Here is a 15,168-nt window from a genome sequence, read left to right on the forward strand (position 1 = left end):
AAAAAAAAAAAAAAAAAAAAAAAACGGCCAATGATTGTTTACCTCGAAAGAATGCTCGAGTAGCACGATCCACCAAGTCGAGCAAAGGATTGCTATCCAACGCGACCCTAGGAGCTGGAAGAAGCATCTGGCTCATTAAGTCCAAGCTACTCGTAGACTTATTCCTACCGAAATTATCTGGAAGTGTAAAAACAATAACCCCAGGAGCAGATTTGGAGCCAGAAGTAGCCCCAGAAGCAGGAGCAGCTTTAGAAGCGGAAGTGGCCCCAGAAGCAGGGATAGCTCCAGAAGCGGGAGCGGCCCGAAGCGAGAATAGCTCCGAGAAGCGAGAATAGCTCCGAAGCGGAGCGACTTTAAAAGCGGAAGTAGCTCCAGAAGCAGGGATGGTTTCAGGCGTTGGAATCACATCGAGGCAGAGCCTAGTTGGAGCCGAGCCGGGAAACAGCTTTAGAGGTCAAAGCATCTCCGAAGCGGACAAACCGTGCCCGAGCAATGGAGGCCTCACACCCCCAGGTGTAGCTTCAATAGGGACCTGCTCCTTAGCCCGGTCCACGCAGAGATCTCCTTTTGGGACGAGGTCCCGAACCGGGCGGGAGTAGACTTTCTCTTCTCGGCGAGGCTTGGGGACAAACCAGTAACTTCCTCCTTCACTCTACGAGCCAAAACATCTTGCGGCGAAATTCTAGATTTTGCGAACACAGGAAGCAAAATATTAAGTCGAACCGGATATACGAAGAATCCGAAAAGCGAACCAAGTCAAAAAAGGGAAGAGCAACGCACTAGTCGACATTGAATCTTTTTCTTCAAAGAATTGTTTTCTTCACCGCAGTGAGAAATCCTGGATCGGATTGGGAAAGGTCCTATTTTACGGAGGTGGACTGAATAATTTGGAAAGAGAGGCGATCTGTCGGGAGACAAAGGCAAGGGGCACAAACCTACACAAAAAACCAAGTAAGGAAATATAAGCGTCAAAGAAAAATGCACAAGAATAAGGGCATGCAAGTACCGTGTGTTGATCGCGGACAACGACAATATAGTCGATCGGAGCGGAAGAGTATCAATTTTCACGAAAATAAAGCGGGAAAACCACTTGCTATCATCCGGTTTCACAGGGAAGATGATGCAATTCTTCTCCCCGTCTCGAACCCGAATGGTCACTTGACCCCGAGCAAGGGACCCCGACCGAAACAAGTGTGCAAGGTCCGGGAGACCAATTTCATAACCAAAACGATTATTCATAGCATCAATCGCAAGCAAGGTCCGCCAAGTGTATGGCGCCACTTGGCAAATAGCCAACTGATTCAAGTTCAGATACTCTTGGACCAAAGGAGGGAAAGGAAATCGCAGACCCAGACGAAAGGCGTATTCGTACAAGCAAATCCACCCTTCCCTCACCGAGTCGGCCTTCGGCCGGGAGTCGGAATGTGGAACACCACATCATCGAAAAAAACCAAAGGTTTTCTTGATATAATCAAGATCCTCGGAGGTAAAGTCGAAATCACGGAGTGCTTGGCGGAAAGCACACCGCTAGGAAAGAAAGAGGTCAGGCGGCATCACCGGATCCGAGTCCGAGGTTGAAGAAGCGGTTTTTGTGACATTATGCGCAAAGTAAGGAAAAAGAAAGCAAGGAAGAAGATGAAGTACTTGCAGCAGCCGGAAAGGAGGAAGTATTAAGATAATTAATGGAGAGAAGTAGGGAGAAAAGGAGTAATGATGAAGAGGAAGAGGAAAAGTGTGGGGATACCGAGGGATTTATTAAAGGGGGAGGTTGGAAGTTATGGTGAAGAGAGAGTTCTTGGGGAAGTGGGAAAGTGGCGGCAGTTTGTCACAAGTGGGGAATCATAATCATCAGATATAACTGCTAAAACTTCGTCAGTTCTCCGCATCGCAACTGAAATTCCCGCCTACAAATATTTGAGACGGAAATTTGGGGACAATTGTTAGGGATAAAAAAATGAATTTTATCATACGCAACGTGGCATTGTTTTACTGGAAAAGAGGGAGACAATCAAGGACAACGTGGTGCACAAACGATTGGTAAAGGAAGGAAAGATGGATCGTTTGAGGTGGCAAGTTATAGACCGCTGGATTAAATAAAGAACAAACACAACATAGCCCAAAGGAAAGAAGCCCACGCATGAGAAAGAATAAAAGACCCAGTCAACTAACAAACTCCTACTTTGCAGCAAATTGACCCGATATTCCGCAACAGACGCAGAAGCAGCTTTCAAACCCTAGGTTTTGACTTCAACAGCTATAAAAGCAAGGGCAAAGCAACGTACAAAGGGCATTCACAAGTATCATCAAGCAGCAACTCCACTCAGAAAATCATTGGCGATTGGCGATAATTATCTAACAACATTACACTTGTATTTCCTTACTTGTCCATAAAATCTCGATTATAGTGCAATAATTGGCGGGATTCCGACTCCCCCCGCGGTTGTTCCCACACCGGGTTTTCCGCGTCACCAAAAATCCTCCGTGTCCTTTTCTTCGTTTATCTTTATCTCGTCGTTCCTTTCGTTCGTACTTTAAACATAATTGGCATTAAGAATAATCACTATCACTCACATAATTAATTCGTAACCGGTAAATTTTTACCAAAACAAAGCTCACTCTTAAAACAAAAGAAATCAAATTAACGTTAGAATCCTCGTGCATCGAAAAAGCAGTATCTACATACCGAGCAAAGGTAAAGAGATAAAAGGAATGTTTCTCTTAAGGGATCTTCCTTACTACAGTAACTTACTTGGCTGAATAACGAATTCGGCGACCGTGTGGAAAAGAGAAAGGCGCTTAACAGTAGACAAAAGATCGATCACTAACAATCAACATTTTGGTCGATTCTCCTTAATAAAACTACGTACAACAAAAAACAAACTTTTATGAGACAAATATTTATACAACTACTCAAGTTTCATGTTATGTGGCTTATATTTCAGATGCTATCTGAAAACAAGCATACCATATACGGTCTAACAAAAAACCGACCCAAAAACAAAACGTCAAACTCTCAAAGAACGACACCAAAAAAAATAGCAATGGGATTTTAGATGTGGCGATTCATCGAATGGGTGGTAAGCGTATTCGTAAGAGAACTGGTGCCATCCCAGCAGTGCATCAGTGGGCATGAATAAAGCAGGAATCGATTAATTCCGGTAGTAGGTGGATCGACTTTCAATAATCGACGAAGAACGGGATACATTAAAATAAAAAAATAAAGCGATTTTTTGCATATATCATAAGGTAACGACAAAAGAAAAACAGAAAGGCATCACCGAAATAAGTGACATAAGACAAGGAAATAGCAGCCACCATTGATGAGAGGCCCGAAAAAATCATCCAGTATAACGGACGGGCGACTGATGAGTGATGAAGAAGGAGATAGCAAGCATAAATAAATGAGGAAGGAGGAGTCAAGCGGTGGGTTCTACATTATTGTAAATGTAAGGGATACGTGTAAACAGAGGGAGGGGTATAAGCAAATGAATGGCAAAACCGTAATACATGATGTCATATAGGGCAAAAGCTCTCCGAAGATGACTAACCCTCCTATTTCTTTTCGTATTTGTTAAATCCCGCACACCATTTTACTGAATCCTACTCACTTCGCCTCATTATTCCAATTCTACCCTTCATCTTACAAAAATTGAAAAACGTCTTCTCCCTTATCTCTCTCAAAACCTAAATAATTCGTTAATAAATCGACAATCATAGATCTTAATTTCGCACATCACAAGTAATTTAGCCTCCTTATCAACAATTTTATTCAATACATATGTCTTTATATCGATTGATTGATTATTTTTTTTTTTTAAAAAGTTTTTCAATTAGGGTTTTGCTTTTTTGTTGTTGAGGAGTTTGGTTGTTGGTGGTCAGTTTGGCCGGAGTAAGGTGGTCGGCGGAGAAGTGAAGTGAGGGAGAGGACATGTGGTGGTTGGTGTTGGGAGTCAGGCACGGTAGCCGCCAGATCTAACTGTTGGTGTAGGGCGTCGTCCTTCGACTGGGTAAGGGAGATGACTTATGGTGGTTGGTGTCGGAAGGGGCGCGACAAGGTGGTGTCGCCTGTCGGTGCTGGGAGAGGGCGGGGAAGTGGTGGTGGGTGGGGTAGTCGGGAAGAAGACGACGGGATGAGGAAGTTTTTTTTCTCTCTCTTGGTTGGGGTGGGGGGAAATGAGAAGGGTAAATTCGGAATAAGGGGAAAAATTGTGCGGGATTAAGCAAAATTGTGTGTGGAATTTAGCATGTCCCTTTCTTTTTTATATATGATATATGATAATCCACTTTTTGTTTTTACACTGAAATTTTAAGAAAAGTTTGACACATCTAATAATAAAAATAGGGCAGTCATATTTCCACAAAATAAATCACGTGCCACGAACATTGCAAGGCCAACTGTCAAATCATAAACTCACAATTAACACTAAACTTGTCGTGGCATTAGTAAAAGTTGTTGTGGCATTAACATTGCCCTAAAAATATTACCAAAAAATGATGAAATTATTTGTTCAAGATATTTCTATTTTTCATGTATCACATAGTCTAGTTAAAAATTTCAACTAAAATGAGTAAGAATATTCAAGTATCACATAGTAAACCTAGTTAAAAATTACAATCAAAATAATGAGTAAAAATATTACTAAAATATTAACTTTAGTAGTTAGCATGACGTAAATTAATTGCACAACTTAATTGGATCTAATTTAAGTTTACCCTTGTTTATACTTAATTTAACCAAACTTAATTAAATTCAATTGATTTAAGCTTAACTAAAATGGTTGAACTTAAACTGAACTAAAATGATTCAACTTAAACTAAACTAAAATGGTAAACTGAACTAAAATAATTGAATTTAAAGTGAATTAAACTTAAACTAAAATTAAATAAAAAAATAGAAGAGTTAGTCTTCTATAAGACGATTTTAACTTATATAGCTGTAAAACAGATTAAAACATAACTTTATTAGTGGGTAAAAGTGGTAATTAAAAAATCTCATTTTACGATGTAAATCTGCATTCCGCATTACCCAAAGCTTGATCGTGTAGTCCAATTATGAGAACTAGTATGTAACCCGCGCATAAATGCACGGGAATAATAGAAGTCTATGGTATGCACGACATAATATTAGTCTATTACTTGTAACATCTACCTAGTATAAAAGCTAGGTTCTTTTAAGGCTTCCCATTGGTTGGAATTTTTTAGAAATTTGGCCAATATTGGACCCACCATGTTCTATACACCATTTAATTACCCTCTCCCCTCTCATCTCCTCCACCCAATTCAAATCTGAAAAATTACTCCGAAGAAAACGATTTTGAGTTTATTTTGCACGTTTTTTTTATAATAAAATCAATGTATTAATACTCCGTATAATCTAAGCTAATCTAATTTGAATTAATATAATCTAATTCTTTTAAATGATCTCAAGAAAGTGATTAAAAATATTTAACATCTAAAAATTACGTATGTTTTTTGAAAAAACTGTTTTAAAATATTCAAAAAAAAACCGAAAACTAAATTTAACAATTTATTTCAAAAAATTCTCTTTAAAAATCCCGTAATTCAGTATTGGAAAAATATGCCATTATAAAAAATTTATATAAAAAATAAGATTTAGGAATTTAATTGATAAATATTCTTCAAAAAATATCCAAGTCATTTAAATTTAATAGATTTGATTTCCGTTCTTAGAAATACTCTATTGTTTTGTCAAAAAAATAAAATAAAGAAACTTTAAAAAAGGGGAAGATTACATTCAAAATATGGAATTTTTAAAATTAACGAAATAAGTTTTAAATAAATGAAAAAAATAATTTAAACATAATATAGCAACGAAATAAAGTAAAAATAATATTATTTAAAAACACATACTTATATTGAGTAATTTTATTTAAAAAAACAATATTCATTAGATCTATGATATTCACTAATAATTTTATAATTTATAAAAAAATAAAAAAGTCAACTTTTAGAAAAATAACCATAAGATCTATGAGAAACTGAATAGAAAAAAGTCACAGAAACATGAACAAAAAATGAAACCAACATAACTGATAGTGAGAGAGATTGACAATTAGGTAAACATTATCGAGTAAGGAGATGATATATTGTTTACAGAAGGAGGATTATTATAGAGAGAAATTATAGGGACTATGAATCCATGAGATTTACGAGAGATAAAGTTGAGACAGAAGTGAGAGAATGAGTTTGAGGGAGTGATATAATGACAGTGACTGGTGACAATGTGTTTGATGAGAGAGAGCGAGGGAGAAAGAGGCGTATGAAGTATGTTAGGTTAGCATTACTGATTTATTACTATTAGGTGAAGGTGGGGGCTTTGGCGATATGTTATTTTAATGGGTTGGTTTGAGGTTGTTTAAGCCTATTTTAATCATTTAGATTTTGAGCCAACAGTTTGTTATTCTTCTTTTTAGATTGACACGAATTATAGAGTAAGACGGATCACCCTGTGAGACGGTTTATTTCTACAAATAAACTATTTATCTAATAAGTAAGTTGTTTTTATATACAACGAAATCGTCTCACCGTGTAAAACCGTCTCATGTAATAAAGATTGTATTAATGTTATTGTCTTTACTATTCTTACTTATAATTTTGTATATTTGAATTTCAATATTTCTACATTTTCTTCATTCATAATTTAATAATAACAATTGTTTAATAAGTAACCCTGTGCAATTTTTGCACGGGATTAAAACTAGTTATATTATACTTCGTATATATGCAAAAATAATGAGAGCAGTATAAGTATTTTGTACAAATAGGTCGATGTATGTAACTAAATAATCGGAGAATGTAGCAAATTACCGTCAAATGTTTGGTGTTAGTTGCAATTTGAGCCCAAATGTTTTTGTAAATGCAATTTACCACCAAATGTTTGAGACTGTGGAAATCGCTCCAATTTCAAAATTCCAACAAATTTAAGAGAAAGTAGCAAATTACCTCCAAATGTTTGGTATTAGGTGTAATTTGAGCCCAAACATTTTTAAGAGTGCTATTTACCCCAAATATTTGAGTATGTGTACATTGATAAAATACCGACAATTTCACATTCTCCTCCACCCATTCCACAACTATCAAATACAATACCGACAATTTTAAAAGGTAGTGAAGAACGCAAAAATAAAATACCTTCAAAAGTCCTTGAAAACATCGAGAGATGTATTGGACGTAATAAGATCCTCTCCAATTGTTCTATAAACTGCAGGGTTCAGTAACTGACCCATAGTACTATGCCAAACATCTTTTATGAACTACGTCGGCTTGAACTTGTGAAATACACTTTTGTGCTTCACAGGTACGTAGGCAGCTTGGGTGAACATGTAGCTCAAGTGCAGCCACACCTCCAAACAAAAAAAACCAAAATCCCTCTCTTGAACTACGTTGGCTTGATCTTGCAAGTTGTCGTCTTGGTAGCTTTGTGAGTACGTAGGCAGTTTGAGCAAACACTTTGTTCAAGTGCAGCCACACCAAAAAAAAAAGAAAAAAAAAACTAACAAAAAAAAACTAACAAAATAATTACTCCTGGCCCGCAAGAGTTTAAACTGTGAACGGCTAAATAAATATTATTGTAAGTATTTGTTTGTATAAATAAATATGATGGAATATAACACGCTGAAAGGATTTTATTGCACAGAAACGATTAAGACAAACAAACATCTTTGAAGCATTTGGTCCATTAGGCTACAACACAAGAAAAAAAAAATATGAATCAAGGATGAAATCTAGATAATCTTAAAAAAAAAAATAAAAAATCTAAGTGCCTATGGATCAACATCCAGAGAAGCCCGCATCTCTTCCAATTCAACCCTTCGCTCTTGAAGTAAGGCTTCCTCTTCAGGACTCAAAACTGGGATATCGTCAAGCTCGGTTAATTCTCTCTCCAACTTCTGAAGATCATCTTGCAATGAGATTAAAGATATATCCCCAGCTTCTAAATTGCTTCGCAATGTATTTTCCTTTTCTCGCGCTTGCTTGAGTTTAGCTTCAAGAACGTTTATGTCTTCCAGAGTAACAGAGAGTTCCACAGCTTGCTCTCTATGCTTTTCTTGCGCCTTATCATGAAGCGATTTGGCATGCTTAATCTTTTGATGGCACTCCAGCCTTTTGTCCTCTAATAATGCAGGGTGATGACACTTTGCTGCCTGGTTCTCGAGTGCAAGGTAAGCATGGACCGCACCCACGTAAGAATCCACCCGCGCTTGTAGTGAAGAACAGTCACCTTTAAGTTGACGAATGCTGTCATAACACCTGTTAGCCTTCATTGCCACTTCCCTTACATTAGAGAAACTTGCATTTTTCAATTCTCCCAAGACCTGCAAGCGGATCGCGTCTAGTGCTCTGTCAACAATTCCCTTAAGTGAAGGAGGTGGACGAAATAAGGCTTTGGAGCATGTAGGGAGCGTGGTAGGTTTAAATGGTATTGTTAAAGGCTTAAACGTCTTCCTTCGATTGACAGGCTTGCGAGGAGGAGACATATGAGTTGAGGCTGGACTATCCACGACAGTCTGACTACCATTGGCAAACGAACTGTCAGTCTAGCTCCCCTGAGATGCTAGAATAGAAGAGTCTCCTACGGGTATTGATTTATTAAGAATCATAAGCCCCTTCCCTTTTCCAGGCTTCATCTTTGGTGGATGATACGGAAGATGATATTCCGGTCCAAGGGGGGTTGTCTCTAAGTCACATTCACCTTCCTAGAAAAAAACAAAAATGATGATAAAGTAGAAAAATAAATAAATAAACAACGAGAGTCACAAAAGAAAAGAAGCTAACCAGTGTTTGCGAAGGCATTCTTGATGCACTCGACACCCCGTCAAAAATCTGGGCGTCTAGTCTGATATCATCTGTATCCAAGATAGACACTTTTCTCTTGCCACGACGATCATGTTTAGGGTCAATCTCGGAATCTGAATCGCTGTGGTGGTTGTTCTCAATATGGCCTTTCGCCTTCGGGACAACAACTTTGGATTTCAGGGGCACTGCTCGTTCTCGAGGCTGATTTCTGGTATCCCCATGATGATCACGCTTCTTAGTCTTGTGGTCACTTCTGGTACTATGCACAAGAATGTCAACATTCTTTCTTAGATCCGTCGGGTTGAGTTCCTTCCACCATTTAGTAAAACCAGGGGTGACATTCTCATCCCATCTGAACGAAGGACTGGGAAGGTAAACGCGAGACATGCTACCTGTAAACAAAAACACTTGCCAATATTTCAGTGCCTCAAAGCATGTGACGTCATGTTTGTCTAAACCACGACTCAATGCGCCGGGAACGTCTTGACAAAAGCCAAATTGTCTACTAAACCGATGGGGATTATAAGGTTCACGGTAAAACCCATTACTCAGACGCAAACACAAATAGGAGGAACGAAGGGATGCAAGATAGCCAAGCCCCAGGGTATCAAGGTCACCATTGTCTAACAATACATCTACTCTGTGTTTATTTAACATAAAACGCTTTGCATCAAAGTTTCTTCCCTTATGCATGAGTTTTCGAGCCTCTTCGGGTTTTCCATTCCTCGCTCCAACAGGACCTGAATACTTAGTCATATGGGGACCTGTCAGTGATGGATTTATCCTATGATAAGTGTCAAAGTAATTTGCAATCCACCCGTATAAGTAATGTGCCGGGAAGAATGACCTGGAGTATCCTGGGTTCGTAGATGTGGCTAACCCGTTCAAACCTTTATAAATGCTAGCTAATACAGGAATCGCCTGACTAAAAACTCGACCTTCTGCCATCATAATTGCAATCTCGAAGGTAGCTGGTCTAATTAATCTGTTGTTATCTTCCGGCAAAACAAATACGCAAAGCCAACATGATAAATGCGCAGCTAAATAAACCTTTGCCCGCCAAGAATCATCGCAACCAAACCTTGCAAATAGGGAGTGTTCTTCCTTTGTCCATTCATCAGATGCTCGGGGCTCAATCTCACCACTTGGATTTTGGGTTGAGGCTGGAGGATTTTTGGTGGTCCTTCGTCCTTTGATAGGAAGAGGATATACAACATGTCTTTTGCACCACAAATCAATCCATTGCTGGGCAGAAACTTCACCCTTGTCCTTTGATTCCTGTTGGAATATGTGTCCTCCGACAATAATGCGATCACAACTGTCGATCATGATGATCACATGTTTAAGTCTCATTTTAAAGAATACAATTGGGAAGTAATATTTTACTGTCAACTGGTCCACACATATCGGTAATGATTGGCTGACTAGAGTTTGACATTACTATCGTGCGACGGTAGTGATCAGTTGATCCCCTTAGGTCATACCTAAAGGATAATACTCTTAATTGATCATTTAATTGATCGTATGACGATACAGGTTAATTAAATTACTTAAACTTGACAGACGATTTTGGAAGTAATATTTACGTGTCTCATTGTAATTTGATCAAATAAGATACGGTCTAAGTAATCGAATTTTTTTATTACTTAGATGAAATTATTGTTTAAGGAAACAATTACATTTGAATAAATAAATTATTATAAATACAAGATGTTGTCATTTATAAATGGTGAATTATTTTGGTACAAGTAATTATGAATTACTAAGTCAATTTCGTATATGACGTATTTTTATTAATGCGTTGATTTTTAATATGTTAAAAATACATAACATTTTTACATGACATGCTACATGTGACAAATTGACAAAATAAAGTGTAAAATGGTTTTTCCATTTTACACTAAATGGACCGAAATAATGGGGAAGTGTTAGGTATATATTCTGTTAATTATGTTAGTGGTAAGCATAATGATGTTAGCCTAATACTAGCCATGCATACCTACATAATCTTGTGAAGACCACATTGTGCATGCATTGGCCATTCTCTCCCTCCCATACCCGGTTTTTCCACCCTCCATGCAAAGAGTTTTTGTCTTATTTTTGCATATAGACTACTCTTGAAAAACCATTATTCATTCATTCATTTTGACATCTAAAATAAGAGTTTTTAGAGAGAGATAAAAATCTTCCCTTTTCTTCCTCCTCTTAGCCGAAAATAAGAGAACATAAATAAAGATTTTGGGTCAATTTTATTTAAAAGTTAATATTGTAATACTACGTATTTATGAGTCTTGGGGTACTCTATCGAGTAGGCCTTACTCTGTCGAGTAAGGGCGTGTTGCGAATTAAAATAGTTTCTGACCTGTTGGGTACTCGATTGAGTAACATGGGTACTCGATCGAGTAAGGGGGCACTCGATCGAGTACCTTAGCTACTCGATCGAGTAGCCGGTTTACGGGGGCTGTTTTCTCGGGTTTTGTTAAAAATGCGATTAGAGTATATAATACTTCCGTCATTGTTCCTAAATCACTTTTCAAAACCTAATCACTGTGAGAAGAGAAAGCAAACTACGTTATTAGCTTTAATCGCATTGTTGGCAAATCCCGGAGCTTGGAAGGTCGGATTCCACTTTCCTTTATACCGTTGTGATCCTTGCGTCGAGGGTAAGACCTATATACCATTTTTATGATGTTTCTTTAAAGTTGGTTAAACCCTAGTTTGGGGATTTGGGGGTTTTGTTTTTTGTATGCTTGGTAGTGATTATGTGTTTGTATATTAGGAGGAGGATTCGTAGAGGAAGCTTTTTGATATCAGCTGTGAGATCGTCTGATTGTTGTACTTTCCAGGTAGGGTTTCCCTACTCAGTATTAATTACATAATGTGTGGTGATTGTGCTGTAGTTAGTGTGGTTGATTGATTCAGACGGTTGTGATTATACATTGTTGATAGATTCAGACGGTTGTTGATATTGTGATTGTGATTGTTTGTCTATGGTTCTCGAGATGCGTTCTCGGCTGAGTGGAGTCACTTGCGAGAGTGGCTTCACGCCCTAGTTTCGCCCTTCGTGGAACCCGCCACGGAAGGGGATGTGCACATTAATGGGACAGGGTTATCGCTCGGTATGATGAGCGGGGATTTGGTGGGTACGGCTGCGGTCCCCCACTGGCAGGGCTGGTCCAGTGGACAGTCGGTGACGGAGATGGAGTGGAGTGGATGATTGTGTATGATTGTATGAGTTGTATTGTTTACTGTTCTATTGGTTATATAATTTATGTAAATAGTACTGACCTTGATTATTGTTTTAAAACCTGCGGTGATCTATTCGGGGATGGTGAGCAGATATTGAGCAGGTATGAGTTGAGTACTGGGATAGCTGGGATGTGCCACGATCTGATGATAGAAGTCTTCCGCTGTAGCTTAGTAGTTTTTATAAACATTTCAGTTAAATCAGTAGACAGTCAGTTTGAGAACATGTATTCGTACTTTTGGTTTTGGTTTTGAGATTGTAGCCTTTCACTAAGTATTTCTATTTAAACTTTGTTTCATTATTGTTTATTTGATTATCATTACCTCGGGTAACCGAGATGGTAACATCCTTATACCTGGGTGGTCCGGGTAAGGCACTTGGAGTATGGGGGTGTTACAAAATGGTATCAGAGCGACGATCATGAAACCTGTAACCAATGAACCCAATGAATATAGGGAGTCAATTAAAATGAACCCAGGGTAAAGGTTGTAGGAGCTAATGCAAAGGCTTGGGAGACGTCCTAAAGTCGCGAAATCGCCCTACAATTTTGAACCGGTCACATGGGGGGTGTATGTCAAGTCGTATGTGTTGTCTGTCAGCTTGTGTGTGGATGTGATGAAGTATGACGTAATTGTTGAATGCTTGGAGTAGAAGGTTGAGAATATGAATGAAAGGTTGATGAGACATATAGAACTGTGTTGGAATAAGAAGCATGTTGGATGTTTACTATGTGGCATTTGATCATATGATATAACTTTTTCGTTGATTTTATGAAAAGCTTGGTAGAATTGCACGCTTAGCTATATCACATGTTGCGTTTATAATGTTGCTTAGTATGTTGGGAGATGTGAGATAACATGCGGGTAGTTATGCGAGTCAGCATGACTCGATCGAGTAGGGGGGGTACTCGATCGAGTAGGTGAGATACTCAGTCGAGTGGGTTTAACTCGATCGAGTGGGTATTTGACGATTTTGAATCCAGAATCGTGTTTTTGGGCACTCGATCGAGTACCTCGGGCACTCGATCGAGTAGGGGGTCACTCGATCGAGTAGCCGGGCTACTCGGTCGAGTATGTTAGAGGTCAGAAAGTCTGTTTGGGTTCTGGAGTCAAGGCACTCGATCGAGTATGTTGGGCATTCGATCGAGTAGCCTCTTACTCGATCGAGTAGGTTTGGGTACTCGATCGAGTGTGTTCTGGGCAGCCTATTTTCGTGTTTTGAGGTTCTAGTGCGTATGTTTATGTCTACCCTTTCTTATATAGTTTCAAGATGCCGCCCAAGAGAAACGCGTACTATGCGAGAGCTGAGACCATGAACATAGATGATGTTGTTAAGATGTTGGAGCACCAAGATGCTCTTACCGAGGCCTTGAAGAAAGTGAATAAGGATAAGGAGGTTGATCACTCTAAGGTCAGTCTCTCTATAGCGAGGTTTAACCCTAAGGAGTACACGGGAACCGGGGAACCAAACCTTCTTGACAACTGGCACCGTGAGATGGAGAACATTCTGGACCTGGTCCATTGTCCTGATGAGATGAGAGTAGAACAAGCTGCGTTCTACCTGAGGGACGCAGCTGGCAAGTGGTGGGATACGGTGAAGGTGGGTGCTAGGGAGATGTATGTGAATCAGGGCTTACCTGCTATACCTTGGGAAGAGTTTCGGAGGGCTATGAGGAAGGAGTTTGTACCGGAACATGTGAGGAGTAAGCTGAGAGAGGAGTTTGATGGATTTAAGATGACATCTGATATGTCGATTCTTTGAGTATTACAAGCGATTTAATGAGAAGTCTAGGTATGCTGAGGATATGGGTTTGAGTGAGGAGAACCTGGCGCTGCGGTTTGAGAGAGGGTTGACACCCAAGATTATGGATAAGTTACCCGTGGGAGTCCTTACCGATGTTAAGGAAGCTTATGAGGGCTGGGAGGGCTGAGAGGCTGGTTGAGATGGCTCAGGAGAGAGTGAGTGAGAAAAGAAAGGCTGAGAGTGAGGGTGGAGGCCAATCTAGTCACAAGAAAGGTATGGAAATATCAACCATAATATTCACAAGATATGTGGGATATGCTTGAGATATTAGGGAGATATTTGTTTGTATTATTGTGCAAGTTTTGTATCTTTGCTGTTATTTTGTTTCCCCTTTTGTAGGATGTAGTTGGTAGTAGTCTTGTATATATAGGATACTCATGTATCGTCTTTGGCATCAATGAATTACGGCCTAAGTGCCAATCTTTCCCAATTCTTTATTTCACAGTTTATCATGGTATCATCGGAGCAGGTTTGATCCTTGCATTCGTTTTTTTTCAATAAACCAAACAAAAAAAAAAATCAATCCTTATGACGAAAATTGGAGGCGAAATCGGGTCTGATAGAGGCAAAGGCAGCGGCCACGATACAATGCCAATTCCTTTATCATCACCTCTATTTCTATACCCTTCCGATAGTCCGAGTCTAAAACTGACTCACACCCTTTTCAATGGTGACAATTACGAACTCTGGGCTGAGGCGGTGAAGAACGGACTCGACGCGAAAAAGAAGTTGGGTTTTGTTGATGGAACCGTGAAGAAACCAGAGGGATCAGAAGTCGACAATTACGAATTGGTGGCTTGGCGTCAATGTAACGCCATGATTAAAGCTTGGTTGCGGAATGTGATTGACGAGAAACTGCACCCGAGTATTGCTTTCACTGCCAGTGTTGCTGAAATATGGAAAGAACTCAAGGAGCGATATGCCGCGGGCAATGCACCTCGAGTTCACCAACTCAAGAGCGACTTAACATAGTGCAAGCAAGGAAACCGTTCCGTGGTTGAGTATTATACCCATTTAAAATCAATCTGGGATGAACTCGCCACTTACAGCCGCGTACCTCCTTGCACTTGTGGAGCTGCCGCTGAATTTCTCAAGGAAAAAGAAGAAGAGAAGGTGCATCAATTTATTATGGGACTCAATACGGCCTTGTATAATAATCTCCGTTCCAATTTGTTGATGGATGATGATCTTTCCTCCCTAAACCGTGTTTATGCCCTTGTGTTGCGAGAAGAACGTCACAAAGCTATAACCCGAATCCGTGAAGAACCCGCCAATGAAGTTGCAATGACGGCTCGTGCTGG

The 15,168-nt window shown here is 39.3% G+C and overlaps 1 protein-coding gene across 1 annotated transcript; it reads left to right on the top strand.

The window, feature by feature from the left end:
* Positions 1–14,395: 14,395 nt before the first annotated feature.
* On the top strand, positions 14,396–14,839 carry LOC141631471 (uncharacterized). Its single transcript, XM_074444136.1, has one exon. The coding sequence runs from the start codon at positions 14,396–14,398 to the stop codon at positions 14,837–14,839; it is 444 nt and encodes a 147-aa protein (XP_074300237.1).
* Positions 14,840–15,168: the final 329 nt, after the last annotated feature.

Source organism: Silene latifolia, chromosome Y, assembly GCF_048544455.1.
Source record: "Silene latifolia isolate original U9 population chromosome Y, ASM4854445v1, whole genome shotgun sequence".
Classification (NCBI taxonomy): Eukaryota; Viridiplantae; Streptophyta; class Magnoliopsida; order Caryophyllales; family Caryophyllaceae; genus Silene; species Silene latifolia.